The sequence below is a fragment of the Gallinula chloropus genome (genome assembly GCF_964237585.1).
Source record: "Gallinula chloropus genome assembly, chromosome: 5".
Classification (NCBI taxonomy): Eukaryota; Metazoa; Chordata; class Aves; order Gruiformes; family Rallidae; genus Gallinula; species Gallinula chloropus.
This window is the reverse complement of record NC_140090.1, coordinates 19,609,892-19,627,089: the sequence shown is the minus strand read 5'-3', so window position 1 is coordinate 19,627,089 and position 17,198 is coordinate 19,609,892. Positions and strand designations below refer to the sequence as shown.

At 36.6% G+C, this 17,198-nt stretch overlaps 1 protein-coding gene across 1 annotated transcript in view; it reads left to right on the top strand.

Annotated features, from left to right (window-relative positions):
* The window catches only part of GRB14 (growth factor receptor bound protein 14), a 47,213-nt gene that overhangs the window by 22,636 nt on the left and 7,379 nt on the right, over positions 1–17,198 (top strand). Inside the window, exons 3-11 of the mRNA XM_084265040.1 lie at positions 2,190–2,311; positions 4,759–4,833; positions 11,135–11,272; positions 12,306–12,416; positions 12,607–12,702; positions 13,204–13,284; positions 15,283–15,399; positions 15,497–15,554; positions 15,646–15,733. Of these exons, the coding sequence (XP_084121166.1) occupies positions 2,190–2,311; positions 4,759–4,833; positions 11,135–11,272; positions 12,306–12,416; positions 12,607–12,702; positions 13,204–13,284; positions 15,283–15,399; positions 15,497–15,554; positions 15,646–15,733 (886 nt within the window). The remainder of the gene's footprint in view (positions 1–2,189; positions 2,312–4,758; positions 4,834–11,134; positions 11,273–12,305; positions 12,417–12,606; positions 12,703–13,203; positions 13,285–15,282; positions 15,400–15,496; positions 15,555–15,645; positions 15,734–17,198) is intronic.

The following is a 17,198-nucleotide window of genomic DNA, read 5'->3' as shown; positions in this document are numbered from 1 at the left end:
TAGCCTGTGGGAAGTCTCACAAAGCACTGTCCATGCAATAGTACTGGGCAATGGCTTTTTGGTGTTTGACTTAGTTTAATTTTTTTTTCCTGGCTGTACAGGTGGGGAGGAGTCTACTTGAAATGTGTTCTCATACACTTCAATATCAAATTTTCTCTCATGCGCTTTAGATACTTTACAAAGTTAGGGAGACTTGTTTTGGACTGTAGTAGGTGCTCCTCATGTTAAAGATGGTAGTAATGAAAAGGTAGTAGAGGGAACCATAGAAACTCTACAGTCAAGCTGGAAGAGAAAAAAACCCAAGTACAGCTTTTTCATGGCGACATTTAGGGATTTGATTACAGGGATGTGTTTTGGAGGGCACTAACTCAGTGTTTCGGTTCCTTCAATAAAGTAAATTGGATCAGTTCTAAGATATTCTGGGATGTGACACCTTAAAAGTAAACACCAGCATTCCTAGCCATCCACTGGGGTGATGCGCAATGCCTCATTTTTTTGTACCAAGAAGTAAGTCTTGAGGAAATGGTATTTTCTTAAATGTCATAATGCCAAGCATTTAAGAGTTTTAAATGTCATCCCAGAGGAGCACTTTCTCTCTATAAAACTGAAAGGAAAAGAAAATACTGGTTTTGGGTAAAAGCTTCAGTTCTTCAATATCACTTTACCCCTGCATCAGAAGAATGTATTTTTGGGGCAGCGCAGCCTGTGCAAGATTTTTAAATGCTTACTTTACTTTCAGTATTTTTAGGACATTTTTTGTTTTCTGAATTGCTTTATGTTTTTATTTCTTTCATTTGGTCTGGTTACATAATGAATTTCATGTAGCATCCTTAATCTCTCTCTTTATGAGCTCAAGAATTAGTTAAATTCAATGAAGAATGCATTAAATTCAGTGGAAATTTAACTTTTACCTATTCTCTAGATCATGAGAGTGCTTTGTCTTTTACTAGTCATGAGCTTGATATTTTCCTACTGATGTGAAAATTAGCTGTATGAGTGTATTGTGTCTAAATTTGCTAGCTGGAGACTTCTAGAAAGAGCTTATAAATTTGCAGGTGACAGTAAAGCTCTTACCCACCAGACTGGGCAGACAGTGAAGCATGAAGCAATGACTGGTGAAAGAGATAGCAAGAGAAGATGCTGTAGTTCTAAAGAGGCTTTAATGATTTCAAATTTGAGGTTTGATTTTTACATTTTTATTTCTTAGAAGATTATGCATGCTAGACTTTATGAAAGTTAGGCTCTTTATTTAGCCAGGACCACTTGCAAAAAAATTACCATTGACATTAATGCTATGCCTAATAAAGTTGGTTTTTTTTAAAAAAAATCTATACTACTTTTTTATCACTTAGGATTTTTTAAAAAAGTTTCTAACAGCAGGAATTTATATGAGTATGAACATTCATTTAAGGTATATCACGAGATCCCTTATGATAATGCAATGAAGTGTAGAAAATGTGATCAGAAAATTGTGAGCTACATGATTTTTATAATGTAATTTTAATTGCTTTTTCCTTTTGAAACCATGCTCAGAATTGGATGTTAAAACCCCATAACTGGCAGGGAGACATAAGCTTAGATCTCCAACCTATTTTTAATGTGCAACACATTGTGGGAGAGTAAATTTAAACTTTGAGGTGCCAATGATCATTTACATAAAATCTACAGCTTTGTTCAACTCGCTCTTCTTCTTATTAGTTTGAGTCCACAACAATGTACAAGTGGACAGAAAAACTGTATGCTCATGTGGAAGCATGTTCATCCTTTTATTTGTAACATGACTTCATAAGCTGCTGAAATTTATTTTAAAACAAAGGCAGTATAAATAACATTTTACAGAAATTATCCATAGTCTTTCAGGATTTTTGCTTAACTTTCTGGACTATGACAAGTCATTGCTTTAGTCAGAGTTGCAACACATAAACATGCACAGCACCTGTCCAGAAAAGTTCTTAAATTCTCTATCTTTCCTGTAAGTGTGTTTCATTGCACCTTACTGAGGTGGAATAGTAATTCAATGTAACATGGACCTGATTGATGGACTGCATTCAGATTGATTGTTTCATGTTTTGTATTAGTTTAATTATATTTTTCTATTATGACCTTTGTATTTTTACATTCTCCTCCCAGGCTCTTAAGATGCAGGTTATATGTTGGACTTTTTTAAATCTATTTGGGATTTTTTACAGGAAGAGCTATAGAGGACCATGAATTAGTGATGGAAATCCAGTCAAACTGGGGAATGGAAGAGGAAAACAAATTCTATTTTAGAAAAAATTATGCCAAGTATGAGTTTTTTAAAAATCCACTGGTAAGTTCTAACATTGTCTCTGTGAAGTGGTGCAATTGCTGTTGCTGCCAAAAAGTTTTTTCTGTTACAGATAGGCAGAGTGTAAAGCTGTATAGCATGTATCAAAAGGGATAATTAGGAGGGAATGTATAGGAATATTTGTAGTGTGTGTAACTGTTGTCCAGTTCCTTTTTTGCAATTGTAAAATATCTATGTTTATACTTGGGTGAGGGGGGCAGACATGGGCTTAATTTTATGACATTTTCACATGGACCTATGACAAAATCAGATTTTTGAAACTGAGTGAAGTTTCCATCAAGTGACAACAAAACACCTAACAACATAAGGAAGGGATGTCTATAGCAAAGGTGATTTAATTGATAAAATGAAAATGGAATGTTGCAGCCAGTGCTGCCCAATGGCACCTTCTCACAGCTGCAGCTAAATGACAATTGACAAAAAAGGCCATGAGCAGCCATAACCTACTAGAGTAAATGGAAGTGAAGCCAGAGTTAGTGTTTGTAAGGAATGGAAAGAAAGCAGAGACAACTTACAACTCAAGGATGCCAAAGGCCAGTGCTGCTGATTGAGACCTTGGCTGATGGCAGAGGCCAGGGAAGCAGTCCTGGCTCAGCACAAGAAACTCGCCATCTGGTTACTCAGATGCTTGGCGTATTTGGATCGCTCCTAATACTGTCTCTTGTAAAGCCAGCTTGTTTCAGATTTCAAAGGGAGAAATAGCAGAAATGTGTGAGGACTTGAAAGGGGAACAGTGGAAGGGAACACAAATTATCTACCTGTGAAAAGGTCAAAAAGGTAAATATTAAGATACCAAAAGATACGAGAGATCTGAGGGTTTTTGTTCTTGCTTCGACAGTGTTTCTCTGTGCAAATTGTGTACTTCTCTGACACTGAGATACTGCTGCACTAGTGAAAATTTCTAAGCTTGAGATGATGTCATGGTTTAACCACAGCCAGCATTTAAGCACCACAGAGCCACTTGCTCTGTGGGATGGGGGAGACAAAACAGCAAAAGCGAGAAAACTTGTGGGTTGAGATAGAGACAGTTTACTAGGTAAAGCAAAAGCCGCGCACACAAGCAAAACAAAACCACTTCCCACCAGCAGGCAGGTGTTCAGCTATTGCCAGTAAAGCAGGGCTCCATCCTGCATAATGGTTATTTGGGAAAGCAAATGCCATCACTCAAGAGCATCCCACTCTTCTTTTGTCCCCCATCTTTATATGCTGAGCATGACATCATATGTCAGTCGGTTGGAGAACTGACCAATATATACATCAGTTGTACCCACTCTATCTCCACCCAACTCCTTGCACACCCCCAGCCTACTCACTGGTGGGGTGAGAAGCAGAAAAGGCTTCAACTCTATGTAAGCACTACTCATCAGTAACTAAAGCATCTCTGTGTCATTAACACTGTTCTCAGCACAAATCCAAAGCATAGCCCACAGTAGCTGCTATGAAGAGTTATTCTATGCCAGCAAAACCAGCACACATGGTCAACAGTTCATAGAGATTTCAGAAGATGTTTGTATGTTGGCTACCCAGTGAGTGGAACCAGCTGAGGAGTGTTCATGCAGCTGTGCCTAGCATCAGCAACTGTGGCTAGTTGGAGTCCTTACAGTTCCTCTTGAGTCATTCTCTGGGTGGTCCTACATATAGCGAGAATGCTTCATCAGAAATGAGTTGATATGAATTAACTCTTACCAGTAGGTCGATTTTATTAAAAATTAAGTTAGTGAACCTTGGATCATCAAGGGAATGTAAGCATCAAACTTCTCCAAATTTTGAGAAAACTTTATTAGTAACGGTCAGATTCTTGGCTGGTTCTTATCTTCATGACTTTTTAGCTGCAAGTCTGTCCAATAAATGGCACCTTGAGTTTTCGGTGGTAATGAAATTGGCATTTTAAATATGTTCTGTTTAACCACACCGTATCGATGTAGTCAGATTTTGATGTTAATTAATATTCCTTGAATACAAAATGGACAATTAAACCGACTGATTATATTTATTTTTCTATTAATGAAATTTATTCCTAAGTATTTTACTGTGTTTCTAGTATAATGAGAAAAAAAATCAGCATTGTGGTGTGTATTCTCCCTACTTAGTAGCATATTGCAGCCCCAGGTGAGTCTTGTATGTCAACAGTGATAGAAACTACTATTAGAAAAACAATGGCTGAGGGCCAAGTACTACAATACGACTTGGTGGTGTGTAAAACCTTTTTGCTTCCAGAGACCATTGATGTTTTCTCAGAATTCTAAGTTTTTAGCAAATAATATATAGGATGTCACAAATTTAAGAATGATACTAAGGTAAGCTTAAAGTGTTGGATGAGAGAATCTTCAGTGTTTTAAAGCACATTGCAAACTGTAATTTAACTTCCAAAAGACATAGGAAGTTTTATGTTTATTTTTACAGAACTTTGATACAAAATATTGTTACAGGGGTTTTTTCCAGATCACATGATATCTTTTCCAAGTGAGACCAACGCAGCTGTAAGCCACTCTGGGATACTACAGGTATGTAATCTTTGAATGAAGATAAGCTGGCAAGGCTCAGAATTTAGCATTGGCTGTGTTGTGGGAGCATAGCTCTTTGTCATTGTTGGATATGTTGCTCGTTTCAAATCACTCAAAATGTGGTTAATAACCTCTTTTTCCTTATGAGATATTAAATGATGTGTACCAATTCAGACATGTGGAAACTTGCACATTCCTTCAGAATTAAGGAGTGCCAAACCAAGCAAAATGCAATAGATTTGGTTAATACCTTTATTGGGTATTTCAGGTGAGAGACCCTGTTTCCTTAAAAGGTGGAGTGCTGCCCTGCTCAGCACATACTTAACAGCAGGCCCTGTAGAATACTGAGGAACTGGTAATGTGAAACAAATGGATGTAAAAAAAGAGTTAAATGGTCAGACTTAATGAGTAGGAAAATTTAGACTGGGTAGTATGATTTGTTAGCTTGAAGGCTACTGTAGCCTTTGGAAAAAAAAAATATGGTAGGTCACTCAGTGTTAGTCATCTTTTAAGCGGACAGAAGGTTTTAATTTACAGCAGGAATAATTTCACAGAATGACCATATCAGGGATCATCGTCTTACTTCTCAAAGAGGGGAAAAATGAGTAATAAAGGTGGAAACACACACATCACTCTTGTTTGCTTGTCACAAGAAAAATTAATTAATAGAAGAACTTTAGCTGGTCTTAAGACAACAACTGTTATATGTGAGTTTTGGGAACAAAGAATGATTGGAAAGGCAACATGGTAACACAAGATCTTTAAGGTGAAACTAAAAGAAATATAGAAATTACAAATTATTTTTGTATCTATATAATAAATTCTACCTTAGCATCCACCAGTAAATGAAAAACATTAATTAACCAATTCTTCAAGCGTTCGTCTTTATAGTTATATATTTATACAAGTAGGTGCTAGGTAGGAGGTTAAGACTATCCCAAATCTAGTAAAAAAAAATTTCAAATTAAGTATAATTGGAATGTGCTAGATTCTCTAAATAAGTTTTACAAACCTCAAAAGATTCTGCATATCTAATGAAAACAGCTTCACTTTTGCCACCTAAATAGGAAATAAATTTTGCAGTCTAATATAAACATTCAATTTTTTGCTACATATTATTGAATAGAACATCCTTAAACCCTAGAAATAAAACATATTATGATATGTAGAACATGTACAGAGCTTGTCAATTAAGAATAATTTAAAATATATAGTTACATCCCATTTTGATAGCTTGAAAAAGCATTGCAAACTCTCCTCTGTTGCTATTCTACATGTATTCTCTATGTAACTATATTTCGTCAAATAAAACTTACAAGGCACAAAATAGAGAATACCTTTGTGGATTGTGCAGCTGTCATGCGTGTTTCAGCAGAAGCTGTTGGGTAAATTGTTTATGGGGTATTGCTATTTCCTTGGAAACTTTCATTAACACAAGTGAAGGAGCTTGCATTATTATTTGTGATGTGCTTGGTCAGTTATCAAGAGAGACATTAGTTTTAATAAGTCAATGCTTACTAGTGATTAAAAAAATAATTTCTGATACTTTTATAGTAGTAGATTGAGCTGTAAGCAGGTAACATGTTTTTCAAGTATGTTATTTTTCTTGACTTTCATTGAAAGTGAAGAAGTATTTTGGCTGATGACTTAAAATCAGAGCATCTCAATAGCCTCAAAACCAAACTAAAAGTATACCTGTCTCTTACTCATTTAGCATGTGCTATTTAAAATTATTAGCTCTGTCATATATTGAATGTCTCTGTATATCAGAGAGAGGTTCAACCTCTGCCATGAAGGTCTTAAACCTAAAAAAAGTAGTCTGTCACTATATTGATAGTGTGACTGTTATGAGACACAACTCTGTATGCACAGTCACTTGTGGTAGGCAGTATGGATTAATTGGGACTTGCTTTAGGTTATTTTTGCAAATTGGATGTGTTAAAATATGTCAAAAATGAATTTAGTAGGAAGATTTTAATCTGAGGGCTCTCCATATCGTAATGCAATACTCTGTTCAAATTTTGGTGTGGGTTATTTGTTTGCTTTTTGAGAATTAGCAACATTTCATAGGTGGTCAAAAATTATTTCACCAATTAGATGTGAAATTCACGTTACAAGTAATTCTAAATGGGGATTGTGACTTGTTTGAAACCTGGTCTGCTTATTGGAGCAACTCTTATTTTAGATGAATTCACGTATGTACTATATCCTTTTATATTCTTATTCATGACAGCATTTCCAATGAATAGAATATACAGCATAGGATGCGTTGACAGAATTGAGTCCTTCTGAGTTAGTAGGTGAAATCCTTGCCTTACTTAAGTCAATAATTATTTTTTTAAATTACTTTGAAGGGTCACAAGTTTACCCTGTGTTTCTTTCATTTTTGTTTGTGAGTAGCATTTCTTGGATTTTGTAATTGTTTTTTTAATCGTTAATTGTATTTGTAGTAGAATTTTTTTCACTATGCAGCATGTCAGACACTTTTAAATTTAATGATGACATATTCAAACTAGGTAGTTGAAATTGCTTGCATAATCACTTTTTTTTTCCGGTTTTGCTTTAAGAATAGACTTATTCCTTCCCCCTTCTTTATTGTTTAATAAATGCAATTGATATTCAGGTTCTGTAGGTACACTTGAAGTTCATAGTTCAAGCCTTGTATTGATCAATTTAGCTGCTTCTTTCTAATAGCTTTTTATGTATATAATGTGGATACATTAAAAGAAAAGCTTTTTTTTATCTACATGTGTAGATAGCACATGTTCAAGCCATCTTCCAGAGCAATGAAAAAACTTTCACGTGATGTATACTAAAGAAGGGAGCATATATCTTTCCTAAATAGATACAGCATAAAAGAAAATAAATTTTATATATGCAGAAATTAAGTTAAATACAGAATAGGATTACCAAGACAAACACTCATCGTTTTATGAAAGGTAGAATTACCGATACAGTCTCTCCCCATTGCTGTCTGTTGCCCCACGTTCTTACTTGTTCTCATTCTCCACCTTCACAGACTTAAGATACAGACTAATTTCTTTACTGTTTCTGACATAGCAAGTCCCTCTTTGCCTGACCAGTTTTTCATCTGATTCTTCCAGTCTTCAGGCTGAGATAGCCACGCATGTAATTTCAGTCTCTTGTCAGTCTCCTAGACATGTTCTAGTCTGCACATTGCCTTTCCCCACCTCCCATGATGGGTTTTTCTGGCCTCTCTCCCAGTCAAAACCCCTCAGATGTCTGTAGGAGACAACACAGAGAGTCGGTATCAGTTCTGCACTACTATTACTCAGTGCCCCCAAAATTTATCCGCAGGTTCAAGGGGAAATCCTGCTCATTCCCAATAGCTTTGGGCTGGATCATGACTGCCTGTCGTCACATCTTTGAAGAAATTAGACATCACATTCAAATCAGATTCATGGAGTCTGAGGAAAATGATGGCTTCTCTAATTTCACTCTCCAGAATTGTCTGTAGTGCTCAAGAAGCATCCACCATACCGAATGTTGTCTCCGTAACTGCAACCATTCTTTCATTGAAAACTGTAAAGGTGCAGCTTTCAATCTTTATTGCTTCCAGTGACATCTAGAATTTCTGTGGGGTCTTTTTTCTATTACATTAATGCAAAACAGTGAATATTTTTCCTTTTATGTTTATTTTTCACTTTTATTGAGGGTTGGTTTTTTTTTTCCCAACAGAAGACATTTGTTTGCTTTTTTTATTTCAGGTTAGTTGTAAATTGGTTGGTTTCTACATCTTAACATAATCGAGTCCTTCGTGTTATCATGTATTAGTATCTGGAAGAGAGGGTACACATTTGAAAACATCCTATATACCATGTTACATAGATGACTGCACGGGGCAGAGTGTACAAGCTTATTTCTCCATATTGTGTGACCAGTAATCCTTTTCTTCATTTAAGTCTCCCCACTTCATCCTATATTAAGGACTTTATCTTTTCTTATTTTTGTCCTATTTTGATTACTTTTTATTTGCAGAAATAATAAACTTGCATATAATTCCATTAAAAAAACCCCAAGAAACCAAAAAACAAGAAGAAACAAGCAAAACCAACCCACAATAAACAGAACTTAAAGTAGTTGCTTTTTCTGGTATCTTTAGTTTTAGGTATTTATTACAGATGTTCAGTTCTCACTCTGATATATTTATACTGGCCATTCCTTCTGACAGTTAATGGGTTTGACTACAGCTTGTTCATGTTATATTTTCTCACACAGTCCTCAGCTGTCTTAGAAAGAAAAAGATGGATCTAGGATTGCCTTTTTCCTAGTATTATTGCTACTTTATTTTAATTGATAGCATGGGTACGACAGGGACTGTCAAAGCTGAGCTTTGTATTGCATTTCCACTTTGGTTCTCTGAGTAAGAAAAGCATTTTTCATCACAGCACTCTGCTTTGAAGCTCTTATGGCAGAAATCCTGGAGAAGATACTTGTGCAGGCTGGGAGCCAGCCAATCTTTCATCTTCAGCACAGATACTGAAGCCTAAGCTGGTGCTCTTTTGGCTTTACATACATTGACTCTTTTAGATTATCCTAAAGCTTCCATTTGACTTGTTTACGGAGTTGAACACTTTTTCAGTGCATCCTTTACATTCACCATCAGTGAATCTGTTAATACCTGGCAAATAGGAAGATCAACAGGCTGGAACACCAAACAGGACCTACCTGTCCACTTCAGTGTGGCTGAAATAGCTTAAACTGCATTTGTACTCAGCCATGTGCCAGCAGCACAGTTAGACAGATGTAATTTAACTATTCAAATAGCAGAGAAGTGATTTGTAATGCATTCCTAGCTGTGGGCTGGGACACTGCCCTGTCAGATGAGGCCTGCCCATGTTACTGCATCACACCAGCCTGGTACGGTCTGTGGGTGGTGCAGTGCCTGCACCATAGGAAAACAATAGAAGTGAAAGATACCTTGGGTATTGTGGTTGGACTGCTTTATTTAGGGAGAGCTTGGTATACTTACAGTGTCACATTTAGCATGGTTCAGTATTGGCCAGTCTGTCTCATGCCTGGTAATGTGCTGCTTTGTGCCCTCAAATCAGATTTTCTGGAAGTGGCAGAGGACGGGAGGAAACTACAGCAATGAAAGCTCCAGGTATCAACCAGAACATCCCATGTTCTCAATGTCTGTATAAGCCTGGGTGGTATTTATGATTCTGCAGGCAAGTCTGGGGCAAGGTTCCTTGAAAAGCTTAGTAACAGCACAGATTCCTTTGTATATGTGGAAATGGAAGAATTCTGGGTTAGTCTGTTTAGATGTGTGTCATGGTTCTGAGTAGTATATTAGAAGGGTTGTAAAAATAAATGCATTTCATAGAATTAGAATAAATTTAATATGGTTTCCAGCTTTTAGCAAGTTCTTTGGCAGAGGATTAAAATTGTGTACTTGGTCTTAGCAAGGTAACAGCTATCTTCTACTCTGATGTGTGTCTGAAATGGCTAAAGAGAAGCCATGGAGTATCTTGAGTAGAGGCAGTGAATCAGTTAGCTTCTCTCAGTGCATTAGTTAACTTGTCTGTCAATATTTTTCTCCCTTTTCTATGGTCTATGAGGGTGGGTGCTTTTTCCTGGCAGTTCTGGAGGCACATTGGCTGATGTCTCAGACATTTAAGTCATCTTTCCTTCCTCCTGATGCAGCTTTTTTCAATAATCTGTGCCACATGACCTTGAACAGAGACAGGGCCTGTTTTGGTGACTAGCCCAGCTTCTCCTGGTTTTGGTTCAACTAAAGTTTCTAAAGTTCCTTAAGCACAGCTTCAGGTCCTGAGACCTTTGTTCCTTCCTTTTGAAAATGGTAAAATCTGCTCACCTGCAAGGTTTTGGGATTTTGGTTTTGCATTTGTTTGCTGAATTAATTTTCTCTCAGGTCAGTTCCCTTATCTGGTTTATAACACAGAAGTGGAGAAGGATGTAATTTTCTTCTTCCTTTGGTAGCACTGATTTGCAGTTGTATATAAATAGGGTCTGGAGCATGGGATTAGAACTTCTTACACTGATTTTGTTGCTGAAGTCATCATATTGTGTAACTAATGGTCTCATTTCAAACCATATGTTCCATATAAATGTGTAACTTGCTTAGCATACCTTGGAGTTGTGTAACATTTTACACGCCTGAAGTCAGAGATACTCTTAATGGGATTAGATGCAATCATTACTGAATTACTGTGGTGTGGTAGTGGATTTAGGGGTTTATTCCCTGTAGTCCTGTCAGAGTACATTAATGAAACGGAAAGCTGGCTTCAGATGCAAAGAAAAATGCATTTTCTTTCAGATGTTCCTAAGCTCCAGCACCTATCCTGAGATTCATGGTTATTTGCATGCCAAGGAGCAGGGGAAAAAATCATGGAAAAAATTGTACTTTCTTTTGAGAAGATCTGGCCTTTATTTTTCCACTAAAGGTACATCTAAGGTAAGGGGGGGGGGAAGGAAGAGAGAGACAAATTTGACGTTAGAACAAATGTGTAGGTATTTATCATATGCTGTAATAATAACCAAATTTAATTTGGACTTGCAGTGATAAAAAAAGGAAAAAAAATATTTATTATAGATAAAATACAGAGAGATACTGAGATAAAATTTGGAATATATTGTCGTAGAAACAGTAATTTCATTTTGCCTGCTAACTTTGTTTCATTCTGGTTAATACTTTTCCAGTCACTTAACAGAATACCTTTTAAAAGTGAATTTTCAAATAGTAAAAATTCTGAAGTGAAGCAGATGCTCTGAAAAGTGACCATAGTACTTCGTTATCTAAAATAACCAAAACCCTATGTATAAAAGTGTTTTACAGGAAGATTTTGAGATTTCTCGAATTTTGTTACTGGACAATTTTTCATTTTGCTAGTTTGACTTTTATGATGGCAGTGCTTTAAACCTGCTTATGTTAAACTAGATACATTGGAGTTGAGACACTTTTTACATAAAGCACTTGATGTTTTTTCTTGGTGTGAGCTTTCTGTGTGAACTGCCACAGTATTCATTGAGTTATTTTTGTATCCTTCAGCAAATTTCTTTTGTTTGCTTCCTTGATTTAAGTAACCTTAGACAATGGATATAATAGCTAGAAATAGTACTGGGCAGTAATTATTACAGTATGTTGTTTTTCAGATTATGAATTATTTTTTATTTTGAAGTTTGAAATGCATATTGCTCTGAAAACTTGACTCCTACTCCATGAATTTAGTGGATATTTTCCCAGAAATGATATCACTTGTACTTTGGTTTTAGTCCCTCTCTGGAAGAATGAACTCTTTGACTAGTTTGAGGTAATAAATAAAATTAATGTTGAGTTTTCTCTTTCTAGATTTCATGATGTCACAGTAAAAACTGCAGTATGTAAGACTGTATTTTGGAATAGGCTAACTACTATACTCTTCTGAGTTTCTTATCTGGAGAGGCTGGCTAAAAATAGTCTAACTGTATTACATTGCTCTTCTTTTTAGGAGCCAAGGCATCTGCAGTTTTTCTGTGAATTCAGCAATAGTGATATGTACATGTCTTTGACAGGCAAAAAGATTTCTGGGGCACCAACAAACTATGGATTCTGCTTTAAGGTACAAGCTTATTATTCTGATACATATTAAAGCAAGCCACAGTTTTTAGGTAAGCTTAAGTTTCTTTAAGGTTTTTGAAAGCAACATTCAGCTGTCTATTATAAAATAGGAGAATTAGTGGCTTTTATTTCAACAGGTATTATCTTCAAGATATGCATTAATGCTAAAAAAATGTGCTGTGGCCTTCTAGCCTAACAAATCAGGAGGAACCAGAGACCTGAAACAGCTCTGTGCAGATGATGAACAAAGTAGGACCTGTTGGATGACAGCAATTAGGTTGCTTAAGGTAATTTTTCTGTGTGATGTCAACTTCTTAAGTTTACTATGTGGTAAAGATGTAACGTAATTCTAGATTTCAATGCAATAGCAGTATTAGTTTTGTACTCTGAAAGTTTATTTTTCTTCATCCCAAGAAACAGAGACCAAAATACTGCAATCATTGTAGGGTATAGGATGGTGTCTTGAAACGGCAGTTTTCATGCGGTGAAATTCAAATGTGTTGAATTCAGTGAGATTGTTGAGTAATGCTGAACAAAGCTATAAGAATACACAACAAAGGAAGTTTAATTTGTTTTTAAAATGTGTCTGTCTGATTAAATGTGTACGTTTCTAAAGGCAGCAGCAATAACAATGATGATGTACACTTCTTCATCCTTTTACAGCATTTGTCCCTGTTGTTCAGTGGTAAAGAAAAGCACATCTTGTCTTTTACATCTGGAAAAAAAGTAATCACTTGGCTTAGGCTTACAGTTCTTTTAATTCTAACCATGTTATTTTCTGGTTTTAGTATGGGATGCAGCTGTATCAGAATTACATGCAACCATATCAAGGTAGAAGTGGCTGCAGCCCTTTGAATGTAACACCTATGGTATGTTCTACAGTAGCTCTGTGAATAAATACGTTGTTTCTGCCATGGTGCTATTTTTAAGTCACGTGTGTCAGTTATACTTCTACAACTGATCCTGCAAATCTTTGCATGTGCAAATGCTTGCTAAAATCTTTAGGGCTGTCAGGGTTGGCTAGAGAGCTAATTGGTTGATTTATTTACCTAATACAAAACAGGTAGCTCAGGTCAGTTAGCAGACTTTTTTCCCTATGAAAATCTCCAGTATTTTGTGAGTCCGTTGGCTTATTATCACTGCCAAAAAGAATGGAAAAAGGATTTTGGAAACAGAGCAGCAGAACTGTAAGTGTGTATTGAAAAAGAAGCAGTGATTAAGGTTACACATGATCTAAATAATAAATAAGGAAGATATAACAAATTCTTTTTAGTGTACAGTAATACTTCCACTTTATTTTTTAAATATATGATATTAATTACTTGAGATTAATTTCAGCTGGTGTAATTCTGACTGGACTTTAAAGGAATGCCATAATTACTTGTTGTCAGGACTTGTGACAGTGATTTTTAGAGTGGAGTTTTGGGAGCTTTTATTATAGTTCTTGCTATTAACATGCCGAAAAGTATGCATTTGCTATTACAGGTATTCACAAAAACAGTTTTCAGTGATATTGCTATTAAACATGACTAGAAAATTTTGCTTAATATGCTGACTGTGTCTTTACTTTTACGTGAAGCTGTTAGAATGTGCAACTGCTGCTTTTATCCTCTTTCTCTCACTGTTTTTTGCATTTTAGCTCATGTAGAAGAAGAATCTACAACTGGTACTAAGCATGGCACTGTTTTTCTATTTGTGTATAATTCATTAATGCAGTTGGATAAACTTGGGTATTAAGTGCACAAGCTCATGACCACACTTCACTTCCCTATTTCCCATTCCTCAGTAACTCACAAACACGTCAGCTACATGGAGCTCCCACCACTCCCCCAGAGGCAAACATTTTTCTCTTATTTTGCCCTTGTTCTTTTGCTTTTGCTAAGTTCTTTACAGTTTACAGTTACTCAGGCAGACCTTAGAATACAGTTTCAAGAATTACAGTGAACTACACAATTGCTCTCTTCCATTTCTAGTTATACTCATGTTTGTAACCAAACAGGAGCAAAACAGAGATGCTTTGGTTTTGGGCTGGGAAGCTTTGCTATCCCTACAGAAACCTGGGCCTCCTGTGTTCCAGATGCTACTTTACTTATCGAATGCTAGAATGTTCTTTTAAATTATTTGACATTCCAATGCCTGCCAACACTGGAGCCATTACAATCTGTATTAATCTTGATTTTGTAAACCTTAGTTTGAGAAGTGTTTTGGTGAGTTTTAAAACTATTTTCTCAAAATTAAGTGCTTTTATTCTAGTGTTACAAACTCAGTATACACTGGAAGAACAAAAAAACCCAAGCCTATTTTTATAACAGATCCTACAGTTGTTTGGTCTGTAATAACTGTTAGGATGGGTGTATTAAAATAGAAGATAAATGCTATAAAAATGGCTTTTTTCAATGCTTAAATCCAGTAAATTTTGAATGAAAGTTTATATAGAAAATATATAAATTTATTATGTCTTTATAGCAAAATATGTCAAATCTTTGTTCACCTGATGGTTATGGATAATAATTTTTTATTTTTTTTTCTTGGACACCTTAATAACAGTTTCCTGATTTGTTTTGACATGCAAAGGACTAGTTATAGTTAAAAGTATAAATAGAGTTTATGGTAAAGTGATACATTTTATCATCCATTTCAGTAATGCAAAAAGATGATCTGTCCTTCTAGACTGTAAAATTGAGCTCTGCAGCAGCGTACTGGAATTACAAATGCTCCCTAGGGTAAAATGAGTTTGGCAGTGATGGGAAACGCCGCAGATACTTGAAACTCCACTTACAAAAGCGAGCTTCTGAGAAAACATTATGTTTTAAATGATGGCTCTTTTAAAGAAATGAATATACTAAATTTATTTTTCTTTGTTGCAGAGAAGCATTTCAGAAAATTCTTTAGTAGCAATGGATTTCTCAGGACACAGGAGCAGAATTATAGAAAATCCAACAGAAGCCCTTTCAGTTGCAGTTGAAGAAGGATTAGCATGGCGGGTATAAACACCTTTACTTTATCAAAATAGTATTTTCAGATTTTCTGTTTTTAAACAAAAAAGCTTTGAAATCATGTTTTTACTTCTCTTTCATACAGAGGAGAGGGTGTCTACGACTCAACTCACATGGTAGTCCTATTGCCATGTCTAACGTAGGTATGTGTGAGTTAATTCATTGCCAGAGAAACGCAATAGCTGATTCATTCAATACAGGCAAAATGTTTTTTAAAGATCTTTATTTCTACAGCTATACACAGATCTCAATCATGGTTTCATCATAAAATCTCTAGAGAAGAGGCTCAGAGACTTATTTTGCAGCATGGACTTGTAGATGGGTAAGTTAATTCTTTACATAATTCTGCTGAGACATTTCTAGTCAACAACTGCTGTTTTCATGTACTACTTATTGGGGGAGAGATGGAAGGAGGAAGATTTTGCACTTACCTAATAGAAATAAAAATTCTTTTATATAGAGCTATCTGGGGATCAGTTGGTTTCTATTTTATATCTTTTGGAAGCAATAAAGTGGTGATCTAACACTTTGATTCTGTCACTGACAGATTACTTATGTCCTCTCTGAGCCAAGCACTTGCTCTCTGTGTTTGCACAATATTCTCTGGGAACTGTCAACTTTGGCACTAGTGCCTTTTGTATCCGTTAGTGATGGAAGAATGAAAGAAAGCCTGAAAACATTGACTAACCTTATTTTGAGAGGAACTGTACAGGGACAGCCATTGAAAAAAGTATGCTGCTTCCTCATGAAAGGACTGAAAACTGCATTATCCTTTAATAGTAAACAATAAATATTAGGGTAAGAGTTTTACTTTTCTCTCATTTAAATACTAATTTTTAAAAAAAGACAGAGCAAGTGTAGGTATTTTATATTCAAATCCTCCTGATTTTCATTATCATAGAATCACAGAATGGTTTGTTTTGGAAGGGACAGTAGAGGTCATAGGTCATCCAGTCCCAACGCCCTACCATGAGTGGAGACACCCTCCACTAGACCAGGTTGCCCAAAGCCTCATCCAACGTAGCCTGGAACACTGCCAGGGAGGGGGCATCCACAGCTTCTCTGGGCAACCTGTGCCAGGACCTCACCACCCCCATAGTAAATAATTTCTTCCTAATGCCTAATCTAAATCTGTCCTCTTTCAACTTGAAGCCATTTTCCTTTGTCCTGTCACTACACTCTCTGGTGAACAGTCCTTCTACCACTTTCCTCTAGGACTCTTGTGTGTTGGTATGCCATAAGTAGGTCTCCCCAGAGCCTTCTCTTCTCCAGGCTGAAGAAGCCCAACTCTTGCAGCCTGTCTTCATAGGAGAGGTGCTCCAACTCCCTGATCATCTTCATGGTCCTCCTCTGGACTTGCTCCAAGAGCTCCATGTCCTTCCTGTCCTGGGGACACCAGAGCTGGACGCAGTACTCCCAGGTGGGGTCTCAAGAGAGCAGAGTAGACGGGCAGAATCACCTCCCTCAACCTGCTGGCCATGCTGTTCTTGATGTGGCCAGGACACAGTTGGCTGCCTGAGCTGCTAGCACACACTGCCAGCTCATGTTGAGGTTGTCATTAATCAGCATCCCCAAGTCCTTCTACTCAGGGCTGCTCTTAATCCATTCTTCACCCAGGCTGTGGTTGTGTTTGGGATTGTGCTGACCCACATGCAGGACCTTGCACTTCGCCTTACACAGCTTACGTCATCCACAAACTTGCTGAGGGTCCACTCGATCCCACTGTCCATGTCACAGACAAATTCATATTTTTATCCTTACTCCTGCACTAAATGTAAACTTGGGCC